The sequence below is a fragment of the Pleurodeles waltl genome, chromosome 3_1 (genome assembly GCF_031143425.1).
Source record: "Pleurodeles waltl isolate 20211129_DDA chromosome 3_1, aPleWal1.hap1.20221129, whole genome shotgun sequence".
NCBI classification, from domain to species: domain Eukaryota; kingdom Metazoa; phylum Chordata; class Amphibia; order Caudata; family Salamandridae; genus Pleurodeles; species Pleurodeles waltl.
In genome coordinates, this window is record NC_090440.1 from 607,054,997 (window position 1) to 607,074,874 (window position 19,878).

At 44.1% G+C, this 19,878-nt stretch overlaps 1 protein-coding gene across 1 annotated transcript in view; it reads left to right on the forward strand.

The window, feature by feature from the left end:
- LOC138284363 (mucin-2-like) overlaps nt 1-19,878 on the forward strand; it is a 1,502,605-nt gene that overhangs the window by 80,879 nt on the left and 1,401,848 nt on the right. Inside the window, exons 3-4 of the mRNA XM_069223056.1 lie at nt 14,271-14,526; nt 19,628-19,742. Of these exons, the coding sequence (XP_069079157.1) occupies nt 14,271-14,526; nt 19,628-19,742 (371 nt within the window). The remainder of the gene's footprint in view (nt 1-14,270; nt 14,527-19,627; nt 19,743-19,878) is intronic.

Here is a 19,878-nt window from a genome sequence, read left to right on the forward strand (position 1 = left end):
AAATTTCACATTGGCAGTACAGCAGCAACAGGCCTCCTTTCTGGGAGTAAAGAAAAAACTCTGTTGGTCTCTTCTCAGCAAATTGAAGGTGATAGTGAACCACACCAACTATTTCTTTACTGAACCTGCGGACACCTAGGCATAGGTAGAACAGCACTGATATGTATTCCCTGTGGAAGGAATGTGACTGAGTGAAGAAGAGTGACTGCTTCAAGATGTGGTGAATCCCGTCACCAGGGATGCAGCGGTACTATATCATGTGGCGTACCGTCCCTGCTACATGCCTGAGAGAAGCAACAAAAGGCACTCTCGGCAGCTTCCAATACATGGGCAGAAAAGTCTTTTCACCCCGCCGCTGCTGCAGAGATGCACCGTTGTTGTCCATTTCCTCTGAACACAGCACAGCTTCAACTGTATTCCTGCTAATCACACCACTGACAGCTGAAAACATTGTTTAGTTTTATGTGGGCGGGGGGCTTGGTGCACCTTACCCAGATGGTTAACTACTCATGACTTTGATGTTGAAACTGTGGGCCGTACTGCCACCGGTGCCCTGTGTAGTACTGCCACCAAATATTTTCCACTTTTTGACTAGTTTTCCACTCTCCTGTTTGTCATCCCCCATTTTTGTTTTTACCCTGACTCACCACAAGAGTCAAGAAATGTTGGAACACCTGAGCCCACCTCAGATGAGGTAGTTCGTTCTTTGTTTGGGAAGTTAGACATTACTCTGCTACCATGGGTATGGGAGTTGGGAAAATTGTTCTTTCTTTTAGTCACATTCTATACTACCTATACACATTAAGCCTGCCTCTACACTGTAACCCTGCACTGCTGCTGCCCCTCACTCCCTACACGTACCTACTTCCCCAACTGACCACACACCATGGCTTGGGAATCAATTCTAACCTGAAATGTCCAGGGGTGGGTAGAAAGCGCAAACAGAAAACGGTGCACAAATATAATAAACACAGAGGGGCGCACACTGTATTTCTCCAGGAGATGCATATTGCCAAAGGGGAGAACAACTTGCTCCAAAGCGCTGGAGTGGCAAATGTTATAGCACCACATATTTGGCAAATGCTATGGGTACGAGCATTTGGATTAGAACCTCAGTACCTTTCAGGAGCACAAGGGTAGAATTAGCCCTCGAGGGACGGTATGTGTTTGTGGACAGCCAGTTGGATTGCAGAGGTGTCCTTCTAGGGAGTATTTATGCTCTGAACGTATCTCTGCAGCAATTACTGGTGCACCTCTCCACCCTGCTGGTGCTATGGTCCCATTTGCCCTGGATCAGAGTAGAAGACTTCAACTGCATCTTGGACACGCAGTTGAATCGCTCCCGTCCTCCATTGCCCAATTCTCTGGTGGTTGGCGCTGGGTCCTACCTAGCCGAGTGGCTATCGCATTGGGCCACGTCTGGCACACACTGTAACTGACCACTAGAACTTATTCCTTCTCGGTCCCCCACAAACTGCACGTCCAACTAGATAGGTTGCTGTGCAGCCTTTCTGTGCTGCTGCAGGTGAAACAGGTGGAATATCTTGGGAAGAACTTTTCTGACCACAAGCCCTTGCTTCTGCAGATTGCATGGGTAGCACTCATTCCTCCTGTACCAACATGGCTGTTGAAGCCCATGTCCCTGGAAGACATAACGTTCCTGTAATCAACAGGGGATGCCCTATTGATTTATATGATAAACAACTGGGACACCGCTACCACCCACTTGGTAGAATGGGAGGCCATGAAATCAGTAATACAGTGACATTATATACACACAGTGATAGGGGCGAGGGGTACCATTCACTGAGAGGTAACACAGGTGGAGGATGGGCTGGGGACCCTAGAGAGAGAGACTCAGTAGGTCCCAAACAAGTGAACGGTGCTGGTAGAGTGGAGAGAAAGACACAGGTACCTACTAGACTCTCTGAGGTGCCTTGATTATAAAGCGTGCCAGGCCAGAATGCATGCTGAGGGTGAAAAGCATGGCATTTATTGGCATGGCTCCTGAGGTTTTCTGCACCCACCAATCAGATCACTGACATACACATCTCCCCGATACCATTGGCCACTAGCCAGGACAGCATTCATGAGGTTTCTGTTCCTACTATCGCAGGTTATACATCCCCACCCCAGTCAATCGCAGGGAAAGATTAGACTTCTGGAAGTTATCCGAGCCTCACCCACAAGCAAAACTCTGGGTTTAGACAGGCTGCCAAGTGAGTTTTACAAAATGTATGAAGCCTCCCTAGTCCCTCAGTTCTAGAGGTGTATGTGGTTGTTCTTAGGTAGGGCCACCTCACCCCTATTTCTTAGAGAGGTGCTCCTGTTCTCGCGCCCGAAATCGGCCATGACCACATGAAGACATTTCCTAGAGACCGCTGTTGATGCAAGAAGCAACTATAAGATTTTGAATAAAACAATAGCTGCAAGGCTCCTGGAACACCTGCTGGATATAGTACACCAAAACCAGACAGGATATATCCCACGACGCTCAACATTCACAGACTACATTTGGTGTTAAAAGAGGCCCCAAAACACCAGTCCATTGCAGCTTGTGTGGTCTTGGATCTAGAAAAGGCATTTGACACCTTAGATTGGGGATTCATATGGGCAACCCTGGAGGTGGTGGGAATACAAGACAGACTATTACAACTCATTAAACTTCCCTATACAAATCCTGTTGCCAGGGTGAAGATAGGTCAACATATATTGGGGCCCTTTGCACTCAGAGGCACGCGCAAGGGCTGTACTATTTTGCCGCTATTATTTGCCCTGGAAACAGAACCATTGGTACAAAGACTGAGACAGGTGATGCCAGACCTGGGGCATCCCCCTAGGAGACACAACACATGAGGTCTCCCTCCATCCATGACAGGAATATCAGAGTGGGTATTATGGCAGTTGTGGACATACTAGACTCCTTTGTGATTGCCTCGGGTTGGGCATAAATTGGGTGTAGACGCGTCTGTTCCCGCTCGGGCTGCCCGAGACAGTGGGCATGCAGGTAGTGTGATGGGAGGCCCACACATTCCTATATTTGTGGATTAATATGTAATATACACCACAAGACCCCATTGAAGGGAACCTCACAAAAGTGGTGGCTTCCCTTGAACCCCAGATCATCTTCTGGTGCTCCCTTCCTCTATTGGTGCAACATCAGCATGTCTGCATCCAAAGAACGTACGCACTGCATTGCAACACACACTTTTGCACGCAATTCAGAACCAGTCTGAATGACAAAGAACAGCTGGACTCCAGTTCTTCCAGGATTGGTGCTCCGAAATACTGCATCATGCATTCACAACACAGTTGAGCTGGTGGAAGCACCATAAGTAATCCTTCTAGAGATGGGGCAGAGACTGCAAACAAAAAACAGCAACAGCAAAATGCTGCAAAGTAATGCCAAAGTAACAGGGAATCCCCCAAAAACACTCAAAATGTTGAGCGTATGACTGAAGGAATTATGCCAAATATAGAAAAAGTACTGACAAAACCAGAACTGACTGCCTTAAAGACATGTACAATGCCAGCATTAAAAATGTGAATTATAAGTTCATCAAAATGTTTTGGAAACTTTGGGGCATATTTATACTCTGTTTGCGCCGAATGTGCATCAAAAATTTTGACGCACATTTGGCGCAAACCGTGCACCATTTTAAACTTTGACCCCCGAGCCCGTGGATGTCATAATTCCTCTGTGTGCGTCATTTTTTGGATGCGGGAAACTGCCTTGTGTTAGTGACATGCAAGGTAGGCGTTCCCGCCCAAAAAATGACTTTAAGGCCTGTGCACCTTATTTATACTCCTGCATCAGTTTGACGCACAGGTGTGGGCGGGCCTTAAAATATGGCGCACAGCCTGATGTGCACCATTTTTTAACGCCTGGCTGAGGGCAGGTGTTAAGGGACCTGTGGGCTCACTTCCATGGTCTGTGACCATGGAACGAGTCCAGAGGTGCCCTTCCTTGCCCCCAGGGACACCCCCTGCCACCCTCGCCCACCCCTGGACGACACCCATGGATGGGGGGACCCATCCCAGGTAAGTACAGGTAAGTTGAGGTAAGCTTTATTATTTATTTTTTTAAGTGGCATGGGGGGCCTAATTTGGGCCCCTCTACATGCCACTGTGCCCAATGACCATGCCCAGGGGACAGAAGTCCCCTGGGCATGGCCATTGGGCAAGGGGGCATGACTCCTGTCTTTGCTAAGACAGGAGTCATTTCAATGGGGGTTGTGCGTCAAAAAATGACGCAAGTCCGGTTTGAGGCATGATTTTTGCCTCAAACCTGACTTGCACCATTTTTGGACGCACAACCCCCATTTTCCTTTACGCCGGAGCTGCCTGGTTTGAGTAATTTTTTTACTCTGACCAGTCCGCAGTGCCGGCTAACGTCATTCCTTAAATAAGGCGCCTGCATGGCGCGTAGGAATGGCGTTAGCCGGCGGTAAAATTTTTGACGCAAACCAGCGCCGGCGCTGTATTTGCGTAAAAAAGTATAAATATGGCCCTTTGTATTTAAAAGGGACAGTATTTCTGCAGATGACCTCGCCACTTGAAGAGCATACAACTCGTGGGCAGATGTGAGTGCCACATGTTTTTGAAACAAAAGAGCTTGCAGTCTTCTCAGCTTGTCAAAATTTACATTTGAGGTAGCAATATGAAGCCATACTTCTGCTACTTTTATCTCTCGCTGGGAGGGGGTGGGGCGGGGAGCACATTTCCGCAACAAGTCACAATTTGAGAGACCGAAACAATATAGGCAATTCTGACTTGCATTCCACAACAGCTTTCTCCATTCAGTATCACATTACCCCCATTCGAGAGCACCTGGAATGTGGGATGAATCAGAGAGACGGAAACTCCCTTCAGATAAGCTAAATTTGCAGCTGATGCATTACATGCTCCGTGCAAGGACAGCTGTTTACAAATCATTGAATGACTTACAGAAGTCTCGCAATCGCTTCCGATAAGAAAGACCTCCCTCATGCCATTGTAACATGTGTATGTAAAGGTTAGCTTCCACACCTCATGGATGTAACTATCTCCTAACTTTTCAAATCTGCCTACAGAAATGTGCTTCAAACACGAGGTGAACTGAAGTGTTGAAATTGGTAAATTAATAACCCAGTATAATAACCAAATTGCTGATGGTATTTCCGACACAGTGAAAGGCAACTTTTGTAACTTTAATGTTTAACATAAGTTGCTTCTCTCTTAGCTATTATCTGTTGCTTTTGCATCAGGTTGAACACAGAAAACAGGTCCTTGGAGTTGGCATGTTGGTTACCAGGGTACGAAACCGCTTTTCAGAACTTCTAATGTCCAACCTAATTGAATAATGTACCTAATTTGACTCTTTGCATGGTGTAAAAATGACATATCATTTTTTGTGATATCAATTGCAGATGAAACAATATTGTTAAAGTGTAAATGCGATTGGACAAATTGTTCATACCATTTTCTACAATGGCTAGAGCTTTCTGGAGGTTGTTCTGTTCTTTTTGCCTCAACCGGGCGGCAGCTTCCATTTGTGAAAATTCCAAATCTCATTATATACTGCATATAACAAGCGCTTTCTGGGTGGTTTTCTAGGACCTAACAAGAAATCTTTTAGGTCTGTGTCTTCTGACAGGAAACTAAAGTGTTCTTTAACTGCTGCTAGTGTGGACAATTTCAACCATTGTTTACATAATTTGCCCACGCTATATGTGGTGACCATATCAGAGTGTTGTGATGATATGTAACAAGGGTCAGGTCTACTCACTCTAAAACCCCTTGTGGAGTTTAGAAAACACGCATGACAACCATTTGTGTCCATTGGCCACATTAACACTTGGACCTGAAAATGTTGAATTAAATGTTCCATTTTAGACCCACCCCTTGAGCTGTTATTCAGTGACATTTAAACTATTTTGCCATTTGCTAAATTTAGCTGGTGGCGGGATACTGGGTGCATGTAATCACTGAGGGGGTCATTCTGACCCCAGCGGGCGGCGCTTGCTGCCCGCCTGGCGGGAACCACCATTTGCCCGCTCCGTGGTAAAAAGACCGCTGGCGGCATTCCGACCTTCCCGCTGGGCCGGCGGGCGCTAACAATGTTAGCGCCTGCCGGCCCAGCGGGAAGGGGGCCTGCAACACTGGAGCCGGCTCCGAATGGAGCCGGCGGTGTTGCAGGTGTGCGACGGCTGCAGTTGCACCCGTCGCGCTTTTCACTGTCTGCTAGGCAGACAGTGAAAAGCAGGCTGGGGCCCTGTTAGGGGGCCCCTGCACTGCCCATGCCAGTGGCATGGGCAGTGCAGGGGCCCCCACGGGCCCCAGGACACCCGTTCCCGCCAGCCTCTTCCTGGTGGTGAAAACCGCCAGAAACAGGCTGGCGGGAAGGGGGTCAGGATCCCCAAGGCAGCGCTGCTTGCAGCACTGCCCTGGCGGATTCGCCCAGCCGGGGGTTTTCTGACCGCGGCTTTAACGCCGCGGTCAGAATAGGCATGGAAGCACCACCAGCCTGTTGGCGGTGCTTCCGTCATTCGCGGCCAGGGTCGGAATGACCCCCTTAATCTTTACTAAGCCTAAACAACGTGTTTCTTGTATAGTTTCATTTAAAAATATAATTTGCAATGTAATAAAACATGCTCTAAACAAAGTTTCTTATACCAGTACTTTCCAATTTCCAGTTCCCCACACACTTTTTAAGTCAATCAAAATCAACCAATATTCATTGCCATCATAGCCAACTGGGAAACAAAGGAATCAGGACAGATGAATTTAGTGCCTGTAGGCAAGCAGTTTAAAATAATAAGACTCAGCATTTTTAACGTCATGGCCAGTAAAATATATAAAGTTTTTTACATATGTTTTAGAACTTCTCACTGGCGGAGTTGGACAATGTTCCCAATGTGTGTAATTGTAAACAGTTCTCGAAGTGCTGGTTTTATGTATAAAGTGGTGTCCAAAATTATGGTAACAGAACATTTCCCCATAATTTGCTGTTGTTTGGTAAACATCTTCACTTTCAAACACAGTATAGTTTTTAAGTTCAGAAGGTGTAGAATCAACTGTTTTAACATCTCAATCGTCAGAATGTAACCCAGGTGTTATTATATAATTCATAGACACTTTGAATAGATATGGAATTTGAAAAGTTTCCGTTGGCCTAAATATCTCAAAAGAAACATTATCCTAGGCCATCCCATTAGGAATCAGTATTGCTGAAATGTTCATTAGGGACAAGTCTCTGAGAATCTTATGTGAGGATAGGTGAGGCTTCAAATACTCATTCACCAGTTCAACAGCAGAGCATTTATGAAGATAATGATCATGTATCAGCAGAAAGAAAACAATGGCAAAACTAATCCAAATAAGGAAAGCACACTTATAGGACCCATAGATAACTCAATGGAGGAATCAGAAAGTTAGTTTTGAGCCAATTGAATAGTTTACGTGCTCTTGATGAAGGTGCAGCTGAAGATGCAGAAAAATGTGAAAAAGAATTGTTGATGTCAGAAAAATATCCAGAAGCAGTTCATGCAAATACTGGTGCCTGTGTTGGAGAAGGAGAACTGGCAGATGTGGCCCTTGGTGGTTCATAGTAAGCATTTTATCGAGTTGTGTTGAATTTGAATAATATAGCTCAGGATGTTTGACGTTTCTTGTCGCAGTTGTAATGGTACTAATGAAAGTTAGTTTTCTGCCCACCCCAAGCTAGGGGAAGTCTCATCACTGTTGGTTGAATTTTGAAGAGGCACATCCTGACTGGAACTCAGAGGGCTTCGGGACTTTCTGAGGAGTCCTTGTGGTCTAATGTGTAGGACTGGCCACATGGTATAATGAGACATTATCAATTGATACAAAGCAGTTTTCTTCAGAACCAGGCAGCGGTAGTAGGATGACAGTTCTGGTACCATGTATTCCCAGGACTGGAACCAGTACTCGATAAGCAGTGCCAAATTTCTTTTTTACAGCACTCTTTTCATGTATTAAATCCCAAACCCTTGGAATCCAGTTCGTGGATGTTGTTGGTAAATCCCTCATTCCCAATGTAGGCAGCACATGCAGATGAGTTTTCATCGCAAAACTGTTGTAACCTCTGTAAGACAGTGACATGTTCATTTATTTCAAAAGGTTTCTGCTGCCACTGCGCCAGGGCCCTCAAGACCTGGGACATACAAAGGTATGCTGAACAGACCCTCATATGGGGTACCCCCTCCCAAGAGCCATCTGGGCAGATTATTTAGTGCTCTATGGACTCCATATAGGTGGTTAAGCCAACTTCCACCCGTACCTAGTACCCTTACTATTAAGGATTGCTTTAAGTCTTGTTTTTTCTGCTCCACCACTGTATTTCTTATGGGGTGATAGGGCAACGAGAAATGGAGTTGGACACCCATCGTTGCCATGATGTTCCTGAATGCTCTTGAGGCAAAAGCAGGACCCTAGTCTAAATAGAATGCCACAACTGCATATGTCCAGATGAAGACTTGCAAATGTTATTCCATGGCATACGTATAGAAATCTGGAGCAAGAATCAACAGCGACTAAGATGTATTTGTATGCACCATCAGGCATTAAGGGACCGCAATGGTTGAGGTGCACACAATGTATTGGTGTGTTAGAAATTAGGAAGGGTGTCTACAGTGGGCGTTTCACTTGGACCCTCTTATTTGTTGGCAGATGTCTCAACAAAGGACCTTCTGTCTGGCCTGTTTGTATAGACCTGCCCACCAATAACTTTTTTGCAATAATTAAATTGTAGCAGCCACCCCTGCATGGGCAGAAGCAACCCCTTCATGTGCTGCTTTTATTGGATCTAATCTTTGTCCTTGGTTGGGGATTACAAGATCACCCACTCCTGGTATGGTTGCGAATGTAACATTTTTGGTGCTTAGATGGTAAGAATATTTGGCGGGATATGCCTCTGGCAAGGGCTTGCTGTCAGCCGCAGCTTTCACAGCAGCCTGTGTCCTAGAACCAGTAATCACAGCACCAGAAGCCAAAGTGTTTCCCACAACATGTATTCCTACAAGTTGATGGCTCATTGTATGTACTTCATGGGCATTAGGTAGTGTCTCCTTTAGATCAGCTACTTTCCTCCACAGAAGTCTGTGTTTGATGGTGTTCCATTTTGAATCTCTGAACCTATTCTAGCACCAGTTATGCAAGGTATTCATTAAAGGACTGGACACAATAACACAAATCACACAATCAGTTTTAGAAGGACAGGATCCATGTGTTCCAGTGCCAATAATAGAGCCTTAAGCCCTGCCATTTGTGCCATGCAGTCACGTAAGGTCTGTGTGTATGTGTTATGGGGGTGGAACTTAACATCTCTCATGAATCCGCTCACAGCCATGTAAGTGGTGGAATATTGCTGTTTTGTGCCTTCCACTGGTTTGGTGACCCATCAGTGTAAATAATAATTTCATATTGATCAAGAGTCAAAATATTTGTAGGTGTTGGGAATTCAAGTTCAAACTGAAAGAACTCTTCTGTATGAAGTTTTGGATCAAAAACATAATCAACATCAGTGGCTATCAGAGAAGTGGCCCATTGAATTTTATGTGGATGTAATGCTTTTGCATTTGGAATGCAGACTTTTGTCACAGCCTCTAAGGTTGGTATTGGGATTACCACAACGTGTTTGCCCTGGGCTAGAGGTCTCTCTTTTATAACAAGATTAAATTATCATGAAACGAATTGCGCGTCTTGCCGATTCGCAAGTCACCCTGCAAATGTCACACTCAAGCGCATATTTCACACGCGCAAAGTACTCTGGCAAATCATAAAAGAATTAGGCCCAAGAACATGAGAGTTCTCGATAACGGCGTTGGGAGGCCAGCCCAACCACCGTCTTACCACCCAGAACAAGGATCTCCAAATGAAGAATGAAAGTTAGATGTCTAGAAGATCAAATAGGCCACCGGGACAGGAGCTCAGGAAGTAGCTGCTGCTCTGCACTGGGACCTCTGAATAGTGAGCACTTGGAGCTGGGCTGGCTCCTTTTTATAGAGTGTTTGCCCAGCCCACAACCACACCCAGGCATATTGCAGGGAAAGTCTCTAGAAGGCCCTGGAAAGGGACCACACCCTTACACAATCTGAAAGCCTGCAGCAATACATTGCAAATGAACATCATTTGTAAGCACATTAAAAATAAGTCTTCAGGATTGAACTCTGCAATGCAAAAGGTTAAACAACAACATATCAGCACAATGCATAAATTACGTTGTTTTGAGAGTGCTGGGTTTTTGCATTCTAGTCGCCAATAGAGCACGCACTGCCCTGGTGTTGACATTAATATTAAGAGAATACTGTGGCAAAGTTGCCTATTAATTGCATACCCAGATCTAGGGCCGAGGCAGCCCATATTCATTTAATTTTTAATTTTTTTAACACTTCCGGAAGATTTCCATGTGACAGCTGTCAGCCTAACCCTTTCAGCTAGGTAGCAACATCACACCAGTACCAGAGGTAAAAGCAATTTGTGGAAGCCTATCGCAAAACACCATAAGACTCCGCAGGGAAGTCGTGGTAGAACAGATAGTGCCCCTTTCTCTCAGTTATACAAGTCTCATGCTTGCAAAGACAAACAGAAGCAGGACTTAATTTAGTAGGTTTTATTGTAGGAAATGCATTCTGTATAAAAAGGAATAAATTGTGACCCCACCGTGTTGACAGTAGCATGTACAATATCCCTTCCTACACTACTAAGTTTCTACATGAGAGCAAATAGCAGTGGTAGCCTAGGGAAGGAAGCCCAATCCCCATACCTGTGTTCAGAGGTAAAGAAGAGGTCAGTTAGTCTGCTCAGAGCCCTCCCACGTGGATGAAGAGGAAGCACAGAGTTTCAGCAGAAATGTGTAGCATGAGATGGTAGGCTGGCTGGAGTGTCCCTTCTATGTCGGTGGGGGCAGCATGTTGTTTCATAATAAAACATCTTGTTGTTCTGAGAACTGCGCTGATGTGACATTGTACTCTCTGGCCTTGGAGTGCGCACAGGATGAAATGTTGTGCAAAGAAATGAATAACAAATTCTGCATTGAAGGGCAACTGAAAAAAATAGTAAAATGTTGCCACTCAAGTGAAGACTTGTGACTATGTGAGAGGGCACCGGCCTCAAACCCAAGATATGACTTCGTAAACCTGCCATAAATTGTGCCATGTAGTAAATTCCATACAATACACACCATGGTGGGTGGTCTCATTTGGAACAAGGGTGCAGAGCGGGACAGTCTCTAAATTACAGCTTTCACCAGAGCAAGGGGACCTTGTAGCCCCAAAGTTTGAACAGTACTATCTGGCGGTGCAGCTGCAGTTGCCCATCCGATGGCTGACAGGGAAACACAGAATATTGGATTGCGCACCAGCTGAAAGGACACGGCAGACAGTACAATAGGCCTTTTTACCTGGAGTGGCTCTGCACTTGTCCGCAAATGGACTATTGTGTGCGGCCCATTATAGTTTTACAAGAGCCCTGCGCCTCATGCTGGATATGCCCCAATATGCCCACAAGATCGACTGCATTCCCTTCAGACTTTCCAGGAACAAGTTGGCCAAGAGGGTATGGAACAGTGGGAAACGGCAGGAGTTTGCACCCCGGGAAGCCTTTTTGTGGATGAGGCCCTCATCCCATTTGAACAGCTGTTAGACATGTCACACCTCCTGGTGGCCATTTTCTTGCCTATCGCAGGCTGATGGGCATGCTACCTAGACTTTGGGATATAGTGGACTCAGACCAGCCCCCCCACCCAATGATATGCACTATGCACACATTGGACAAAGGCCGCCATTTGTTCTTCTGGATGAACAAAGATGAAACTCACCCACTTCTATACCCACGCAAATCATCCCAGAATGTTTGTTTTCAATATATTCAACATAAAATACTGTACGGGCATGTCTCACACCACCCAGGCTCCACAGGATCTATCCCGCAGAGCCAGATGCCGGGGGCAGACATGCTGCACATGTTTTGGAACCGCCTAGAAGCCAGAAGGCTTTGGACTGAAGTAACTAGTGTAGTGCTCCTCACAACAGGCCACACTGGCCTTGACTGCCTGGCCTTTATGAACACAGGAAGATTAGGGGGGGCCAACATCTGCATTATTAATTTGGTGCTATTGATAGAGCGTAGGCTATAAGGAATGTTTAGGAAGGCTGCAAATCTACTGAGGGTGGCATGTTGTCAAGTGGCAATGCTGAAATGGGGAAAGCTGAGGTTGTAGCACTCCAGCAGGAGGAGTTCAGGGGTCTCAGAAAGAGACCCATTGCATCAGATTGGGAGGGCTTGCTGACTGCCCTCGCGACTCCCACGGACATCCCTGTCCCCTTGGACTAATTGAGACACACAGCATAAGCCCATCATCCATGGTAGTGGAAGGACTAACTTTTTGTACCTGCTTCTTCTTTGCCCTCCCGGCCCAGCACCTACTAATGATAGGTATGCCCCTTCTATCCCTTTCCTCTCTACCCCCCCCCATAACCGCGGCACCAATGGACCAAATGGCTATCACACCTGTGGTAGGGTTTGTTTTATTACAGCTTCTTTGGACTAAATTGATTACCTGGTGGTCTGCGTGGCAAACTCTTTCATACAAGTTCACTTGTATTAGCAGCTATGCATAGTCTTGCAAACAGTTATATCAGTTGTTGTATTTTTTGTAATAAGGTCTCCTTAATGTGCATATCAGTGAAGTAACGCCTGTGGGGCTCATTCATTGTAATTTTCCTGACATATTGTTGCAACCATCACAGCATCACATTGCTGTGTTCACTGTATTACTTCACTAAAACTCCAATAAAGATGTGTTTTAAAAAATACCTGCAGTGATGTAAGTTTTGAGGCCTTTCCCTCACTTCTTCCAAGGCTGATGAAGGACCATCAACCCTTTAAGGCTGGAAACCTAAGGCTTAGGTGGGCTGCTTTTTTCCTGTTAATGTATTCTATTTTAGACTAATATAATGGTGTTTGTTGAAGTTTTCTTTTTTGTTATGTATATTTTTTTATCATTGCATATATTTTTTTCCTAAAATTGACTGTTGCTTGAAGCACATTTTTCAGTGAATACTGTTTTTTTCTTTGTAAGAGTCTGATGCAAGTTGCATTAGTACCCGTTCAGTGCTGTACCCTGATAATTTTAACAGTATGATCTCTACTTTTGCCTGTTAACCAAATATCAAATAAATCTCTGCTCATAACGTTATGATTCAAGTAAGAGTTGAGACGTTTCAGCTTTTGCACAGTACATACCCTCATTTCTTCATCAACTGGTTTTGCTTCCATCTTTAAGTCTAGTTGAATAATGAACCATGTACATACAACCTAGACCCTCGTTTTAACATTGCTGGACTTTGGGGGGGGAGGACAAGAGCCGAAATCAATTGATCTGGCCAATACACTATCACCAAACTCTGGCTATTCTAATTTTTGCGACACAAAATATAATGGATGGAATGATGAATGTTGTCAAACATATACCCCCAGTCTCAGATCTGGTTTAAATCCATCATTTTTTGCTTACTAGGCCACACAGTTTGGAAACAGCCATAGGCAAATTAGTTTTGACCCTGCTCCCTACGGAACAGTCCAGCACGAACTGCCAGGCCAGGTCCTCCCTGGACCAGAAACAAGCATCCTGGGACCAGTTTCGGGGTATCACCCTCATCAACCAGGCTAACTTGAATCCAATAATACAGTGAATAGAGGACCCACATCTGGGCATACCCTTCCCACTTAGGGAAACAATAGCAACACAACAATATGATGGACGGAGTGCTAAACATTGTCAATCATTCAGCCCCAGTCACAGATCTGGGTTAAATTCATAGTTTTTTTGCTCACCATGCCACACCAGTTTGGCCCCAGCCATGTGCAAATCAGTCTTGACCCTGCTCCCAATGGTAACAGTCCAGCCTGAATTGCCAGGCCAGGTCCTTCCTAGACTGGAAACATGTATCATGGGACCAGTTTTGGGGTATCAACCATCATTAGCCAGGCTAGCTTGAATCCAATGGCACAGATAGCACAGGACCCACATCTGGGCATACCCTTCTCACTTAGGGTGACTATAGCAACGCAGAAAGACGATGGACCCCAGTCACAGATCAGTGGCAATTGACTGGTTTGCTTTTTGACACATGGACCATCTATATTTATTCAGCTGCAAGTATTGCATTGTATATGAGTCTCAAAAAACGCTATAATGTAATGCACAGAATATTCAGTAACTTCCATTTACCTGTCAGGTTATCTAATAGCTTTACTCAAATTTACAGATGGCACACTTCTAAACGATTACAGTGTGTGCAGCACATGGGGGTACTTCAACTTCAAGAATTTTGCGGGGGACATCTTCAACTTTCCTGGAAAATGCCTTTACCGCTTTGCCTCTCATTGCTGCATGAACTGCACGGATTTCAGCATCAATCTAAGACGCTCAAAGAATAACAACTACATCACTGAGATCTCCATGATGATTAAAGCGTTGTCCATCAACATCAAGGGTTCAGTCCTGTTGATAAATGGCAAACCGTAAGTTAAATACGTATTCACATGAGTCTAACGTGTTAAAAAGTCTGACAAAATTATCTTAAATAAACCTCATTATAATCACCCCTGTCTTCACCAGAAAAAGCCAAAATGTCTTGAAATGTCATGCACGATTATTCTATTATTTTTAAACTGTGAAGGTAGGCACCCCAGGACAAGCTTTAAGGCAAGAGTAAGGTGCGCAATTGCCCAGGACTCTGCAGTAAAGTGATTGGGACAGTCAAAACATTCTCTTTCTCTCTTCCTTTTTTTGTGTCTCTCTCTTTGAGTTATTTCTGTGTCATAACCTCTCTCTGCCTACCTCTACCACAGACTCTCTCTCTTTAGATATCTCACCACTTTCTAGCTTTCTCTCTTGCTCTCTTTCTCTACTTAACCTCTCAATCTATTGTTTCTCTCTCTCTCTCTCCATCATGCTCACTCCTCTTTGCCTCTTTTTCTACATCTTTGCCTACCACACTTTAACTTACTCTTACTCTATTGAATTTTCACCCCACTCTGCCATGCCCGCTTTCCACCTCATCTTGTTCTACTTTCTCTCTCCCTTTCTCTGTTGTGTATATTATCTCTCTCAACCTCATCGATCAATAAATCCCACACCTTTTCTCAAAGCTTTTCTCTATCTGCTCCTCTATAATACATTTAGGTCACCTCTCTCTGCCACCCTCTACCGCTTTTTCACTGCCAAAATATTTTTTGTCTGGGGGTCACACGCCTAACTTGATCTCACCGCTTCTGTCACACACTTCACTTTTTGTCTCTTTCTTGAAAGCCTTATGTAATAAACAACTATGTCTCTATATCTAATTTCCTTTCTCACATCTCTTTCAATACACCTCTAACTCATGGCTAACTATCTGTCTCTTACAAACTCACTCTGTCTCTCTAACATGAGATGGGTCCATCTCTACATCGCTTTCTCTACACCACATCATTCTAAATTAACTCTGTCTGCCCCATCCTGAATTTCTCTATCATCTACTTCTTCCCTCTCTCAACCTCATCCTTTGTTACCTCCCCTCCCAGCCCTTACCTGTCTCTCCCTCTTGCTAATCCCACTCCCTACTTCATAACCCTTTTCCTCACTCTCCACTCTACCTCTTTTCTCATTCTCTTCCTCACGCCTCTTTCACTTACTTCCTTTCTCTCTACCCCAGCTCTCTTTCTCACTACTTCATTTCTCAGTTTATCTCACATTTATTCACTACCTCTTCAGCTTTCTCCACTCTTTTTGCCTTTGTTCCCTCTACCACTCCTTGCTCACTACCTTATATGCTACTTCTCTTTTTCTACCTTTTTTATCATTACATTTTCTCTATTCTTTACGTCTTTCCTCCATCTCTATTTCATCTCCCACTTCTTCTGTCACGTCTACCTTCACCTCTGTCTTTATATGTTTCTCTACCTCAGATCTCTCACTTTATCTCTCTCTCTTCTTCACCACTTTCTCTCCACCTTACTCCTGCTCCCTACAATTTATGAACCACAACTCCTTTACTTTATCTCAGCTCTGTCTCTCTGCTTCACCTTCCCTCTAGGGGTGGGCAGAACTTGTGGAATTTGACTCCGCAGAATTCTGCAGAGTTGCATAAAAGCTCTGCACGATTCTGGTTGGTACCGCTAGTAAGCAATAATAGGCACATTGAGCTGCTTGCACTGTGATTTGGTGTTGGTAGCAGGTTCTGGAGACTCGTGTAAAAACATTATGCCATGCGGCAACTGGCAGAATTTGGCCGAAACTCTTCATTACAACACTAAGGCAGAATTGTAAAAATTCAGCCAATTCCACAGGCGGAACGGAATATTTCACCCACTCCTGGTCAATCTGGACCATGCCATGCACCCATATCTCACTACATTTCTTGCTGTCTCACTACTCTCTTTGCCCGACCTGTCTTTCGACAGTTCACTTCAAATTTTGTCCCTCTTTCTCTACCTCAACTCTGTCTACTGTCATTTCTTACTTTAGTGTATGTCTATCTGGCTAATATATTGGTATATAAATATATATATGTATATAATATATATATATATATATACATATATATTATTTTTATTTTTTTCACTGAAAAAACCTTACGTTACATAAATGCAACCATAACTGCGTTCGGCTTGACCCTTTAACCACCCAAACCCCGCAAAACACACAAAAACTATAAACATACAGAACCATAGAAATTCAGCTGTTGTAGTTATAGTTATCTTAAGTAACTATAACTCGTGCCTTAAGGTAATTATAACTCATGCCTCTGCCATGCACAGATTTTTTTGTAAAAAATGTTACTGCAAATATTACATCAATATTATCAATGATGTCATCAAAGATATCATGAGTACCTTAATTTGTGGGGTAATTAGCAGTGCATGTCGAGGGCACAAGTTATAGTTACCTTAGGGCATGAGTTATAGTTACTTGAGATAACTCTAACAGCTGAATTTTTATGGTTTTGTAAGTTTAAAATCTGAGCCTAACTATAACGTCCCTGTAGCCGTTATTTTTTTAAGTGAATTTCTATGTTTTTTTTATTCTATTTCTTAACTATAGCGGCCTGTAACTTTTGGTTTTTCAGTAAATTTCTATGTTTTTTTAACGTAAAGTAATTTTCATTACTATACGTTAATCAAACCACCCCGAGCACGGCCTTCCCCTGTGCACTGCAGTTGGCCACAGGGCCTGGTCTGTGGCCAGGCCCTGTGCCCAACCCCCATTAAACCACCCTGCCCTGAAAGAAGGTGGGAGAGAGAGAGAGAGAGAGATATTGAGAGAGAGAGAGACTATAATGAATGATATACTTAGAATGAGATATCTCCAGACAAATTTAAAAGAAAAAATTTTTGGTCAATTAAAAAGAGTGAGATTACCTTTCAGTATGTAAATCAAATATTTATAGTTGAAAAGAAAAAAAGCAGGACCCTGACTAGAACCATTAACCTTTAATGTGCATTTCTGAGACCATAACCACTAAGCCAGAGGTGACTCCTTACTATGTGATGTATAGACTTTGCTTTGACATTCAACCCACAGATTTTGCGGGGGAAAAGATTTCAATGTTCCATCCCTAGGAATGTTTAACAGTCAAAACAATAGAAAATAAACAGACACACTTCCAAGCTATACTAGGGTTTGAACCTTAAACCTACTGAGTGACAGCACAAGACCTTGACCATTAGGCCAGAAGTGACTCTGTTCTGCTTTGAATCCAAATGTAACCAAACATCTTATTAGTCTGACTCTTTAAAGTCATTGTATGGATAGATCATTGCAATAAACAATCCCTTTATAGGTTGTAAGAGAACGAGAGAGAGTGACAGGACCCCCGGGGGAAGCCTAAAGGCCCCTGTGGTCCTAGCCGGCTCCCCACGTCCTGCAGGAGGCATCACTGCTCTCGCAAGCAAGGAGCTGCTTTGAATGGCAGCTCCTTGCTTGTCGTGGCAATATTTTCAGCTGTTTCCGTGCACGCATATTTGTGTGCAGGGAAACAGATGAAAACGTCACTTATTACAAGTAAGAGCTGTTTGACAACTTTCACTTGCAGAAAGTGAAGTGTTTGCTCTGACATGGCGAGAGCTGTCAAAGACACCCCGGGACATAGCAGGAGCAGGTCCAGGGAGGTTGGCGGTCCCCAGAGCCATCTATGGCTTTTCAAGGGTGGCCTTGCAGCACCCCTCCAATGTAAAATAACCCCAGGGAGGTGGTGGTGGTTCCTGGGACTGAGTCAGCGCTGTCCAGACCCCCAATATTGTATTTGATTAAAGGCCCAGGAAGGTGGTGGACCCCGATGCTGCGGGGGTTGCGTGGCCCCCCACATTGTATTTCATTAGAGCCCCAGGAAGGTGGCCGTCCCCAGGGCTGCATGGGGACGTGTGCCCAGCTTTATTTCGAAATGGCCCCAGGACCTGGCCTACTCGGAGGCTTCATAAAAACAAGCGCTTGTTTTTTCTTCCAAAAAATTGCTGTGAATTTGCAACATGGTCACAAATTTTCAGCAAATGTTTTTTTTTTAAAGTGTGTTTTTTGTCCTGGTGTGGACACTCTAGGGGCCCAGCACCAGACCTAAGAGGTCAGGGTGTACCCAACCTGGCCCCTTTTCTTTTTTGCTCACTTTTTTCTGGGACTCAGCTGAAGCTGAGTCCTAAGATGGCTGGGAACATATCCTGGTTTAAAGTGTTGGCAGCCAATCACAGCTCTACAGCTCCATGTACAAGCTCTTCTTATGCACTAAGTTGGAGAGGAGGATCTGCGGCCCTAGATATACAAATGTATTTTCCTTTTAATATCTCAAAAACTACTGAATAGATTTACACCAAATAACTGAAAGTGTAATCTGTGTACTGAAAGCTATCTTTCTGACAAATTTGGTATAATTCCGTCCAGCAGTTTGTAGTTGCGTTCAAAAATCCTATGGGAATTAACATGGGAAACAAATGCTTTTGATCACTCCCTTTTTATCGGTCCCGCTTAACCGATCACCCCGAAATTTCCCAGGTGCAACAAGAATCACCAGCACACTTTTTTCGGATAATTTTGTGAAGATTCCTCAAACGGTGCCAAAGATATAGGCAAGTCAAAAAAAGCTTTTCCCATGGAAACATGGTCCTTACTATAACTACCTAGTAGCAACCGTCACTAGGTAATATATGTAATATCTGTCTACTATTCACTCCTCTCTACTTTTCTGTCACACTACTTTTTATTGAACCTCTCTTTCCACACTTCACTTCACATGTTGCTTCATTCTCCACCTCAACAATCCCTCTCTTTGCATTACTGTTCTCTTCCTCACTGCTTGGTATGCCCCACCCGTTCTTTCCATTTACTTCCTTCTATCTCTTTCTCATAACTATAAAATTTTACCTATTTCTCTTCTTCTTTTTCTGTGGAAGTGAAGAAAGTGAATAATGAACATTGTCGATCCGTATGCTGCATTATTAATTACATGAAAGAAACTGCATAAAAACAAATACTTATACTACATTGTGTAACTAGCCTATCACTTACCACAGTGCAGCACAGAGATATGTATATGGCAGATCCCTTAGGCTTCTCCAACTGAATTGGTAACACTGCTGCCATTTCTTCCAGAGCTGTTCTGCCATATTTGCAGTTTGGAATCAAAATTGTGAAGGAGGACTCAGCCATCACCGTCACTTCTGACTTGGACTTCGTGCTCACATGGAATGAAAATGACCAACTAGAGGTAACCTTGTCTAAAGTCAATAACCAGTCTTGCCATGAGGTGGGCCCTCCATAGGCTCAATACAGCAACCATAGATAGCTAGTAGTGATGTGAGCTGTATTTGTACAAAATATTGGAAACACAAATATCGTCAGAC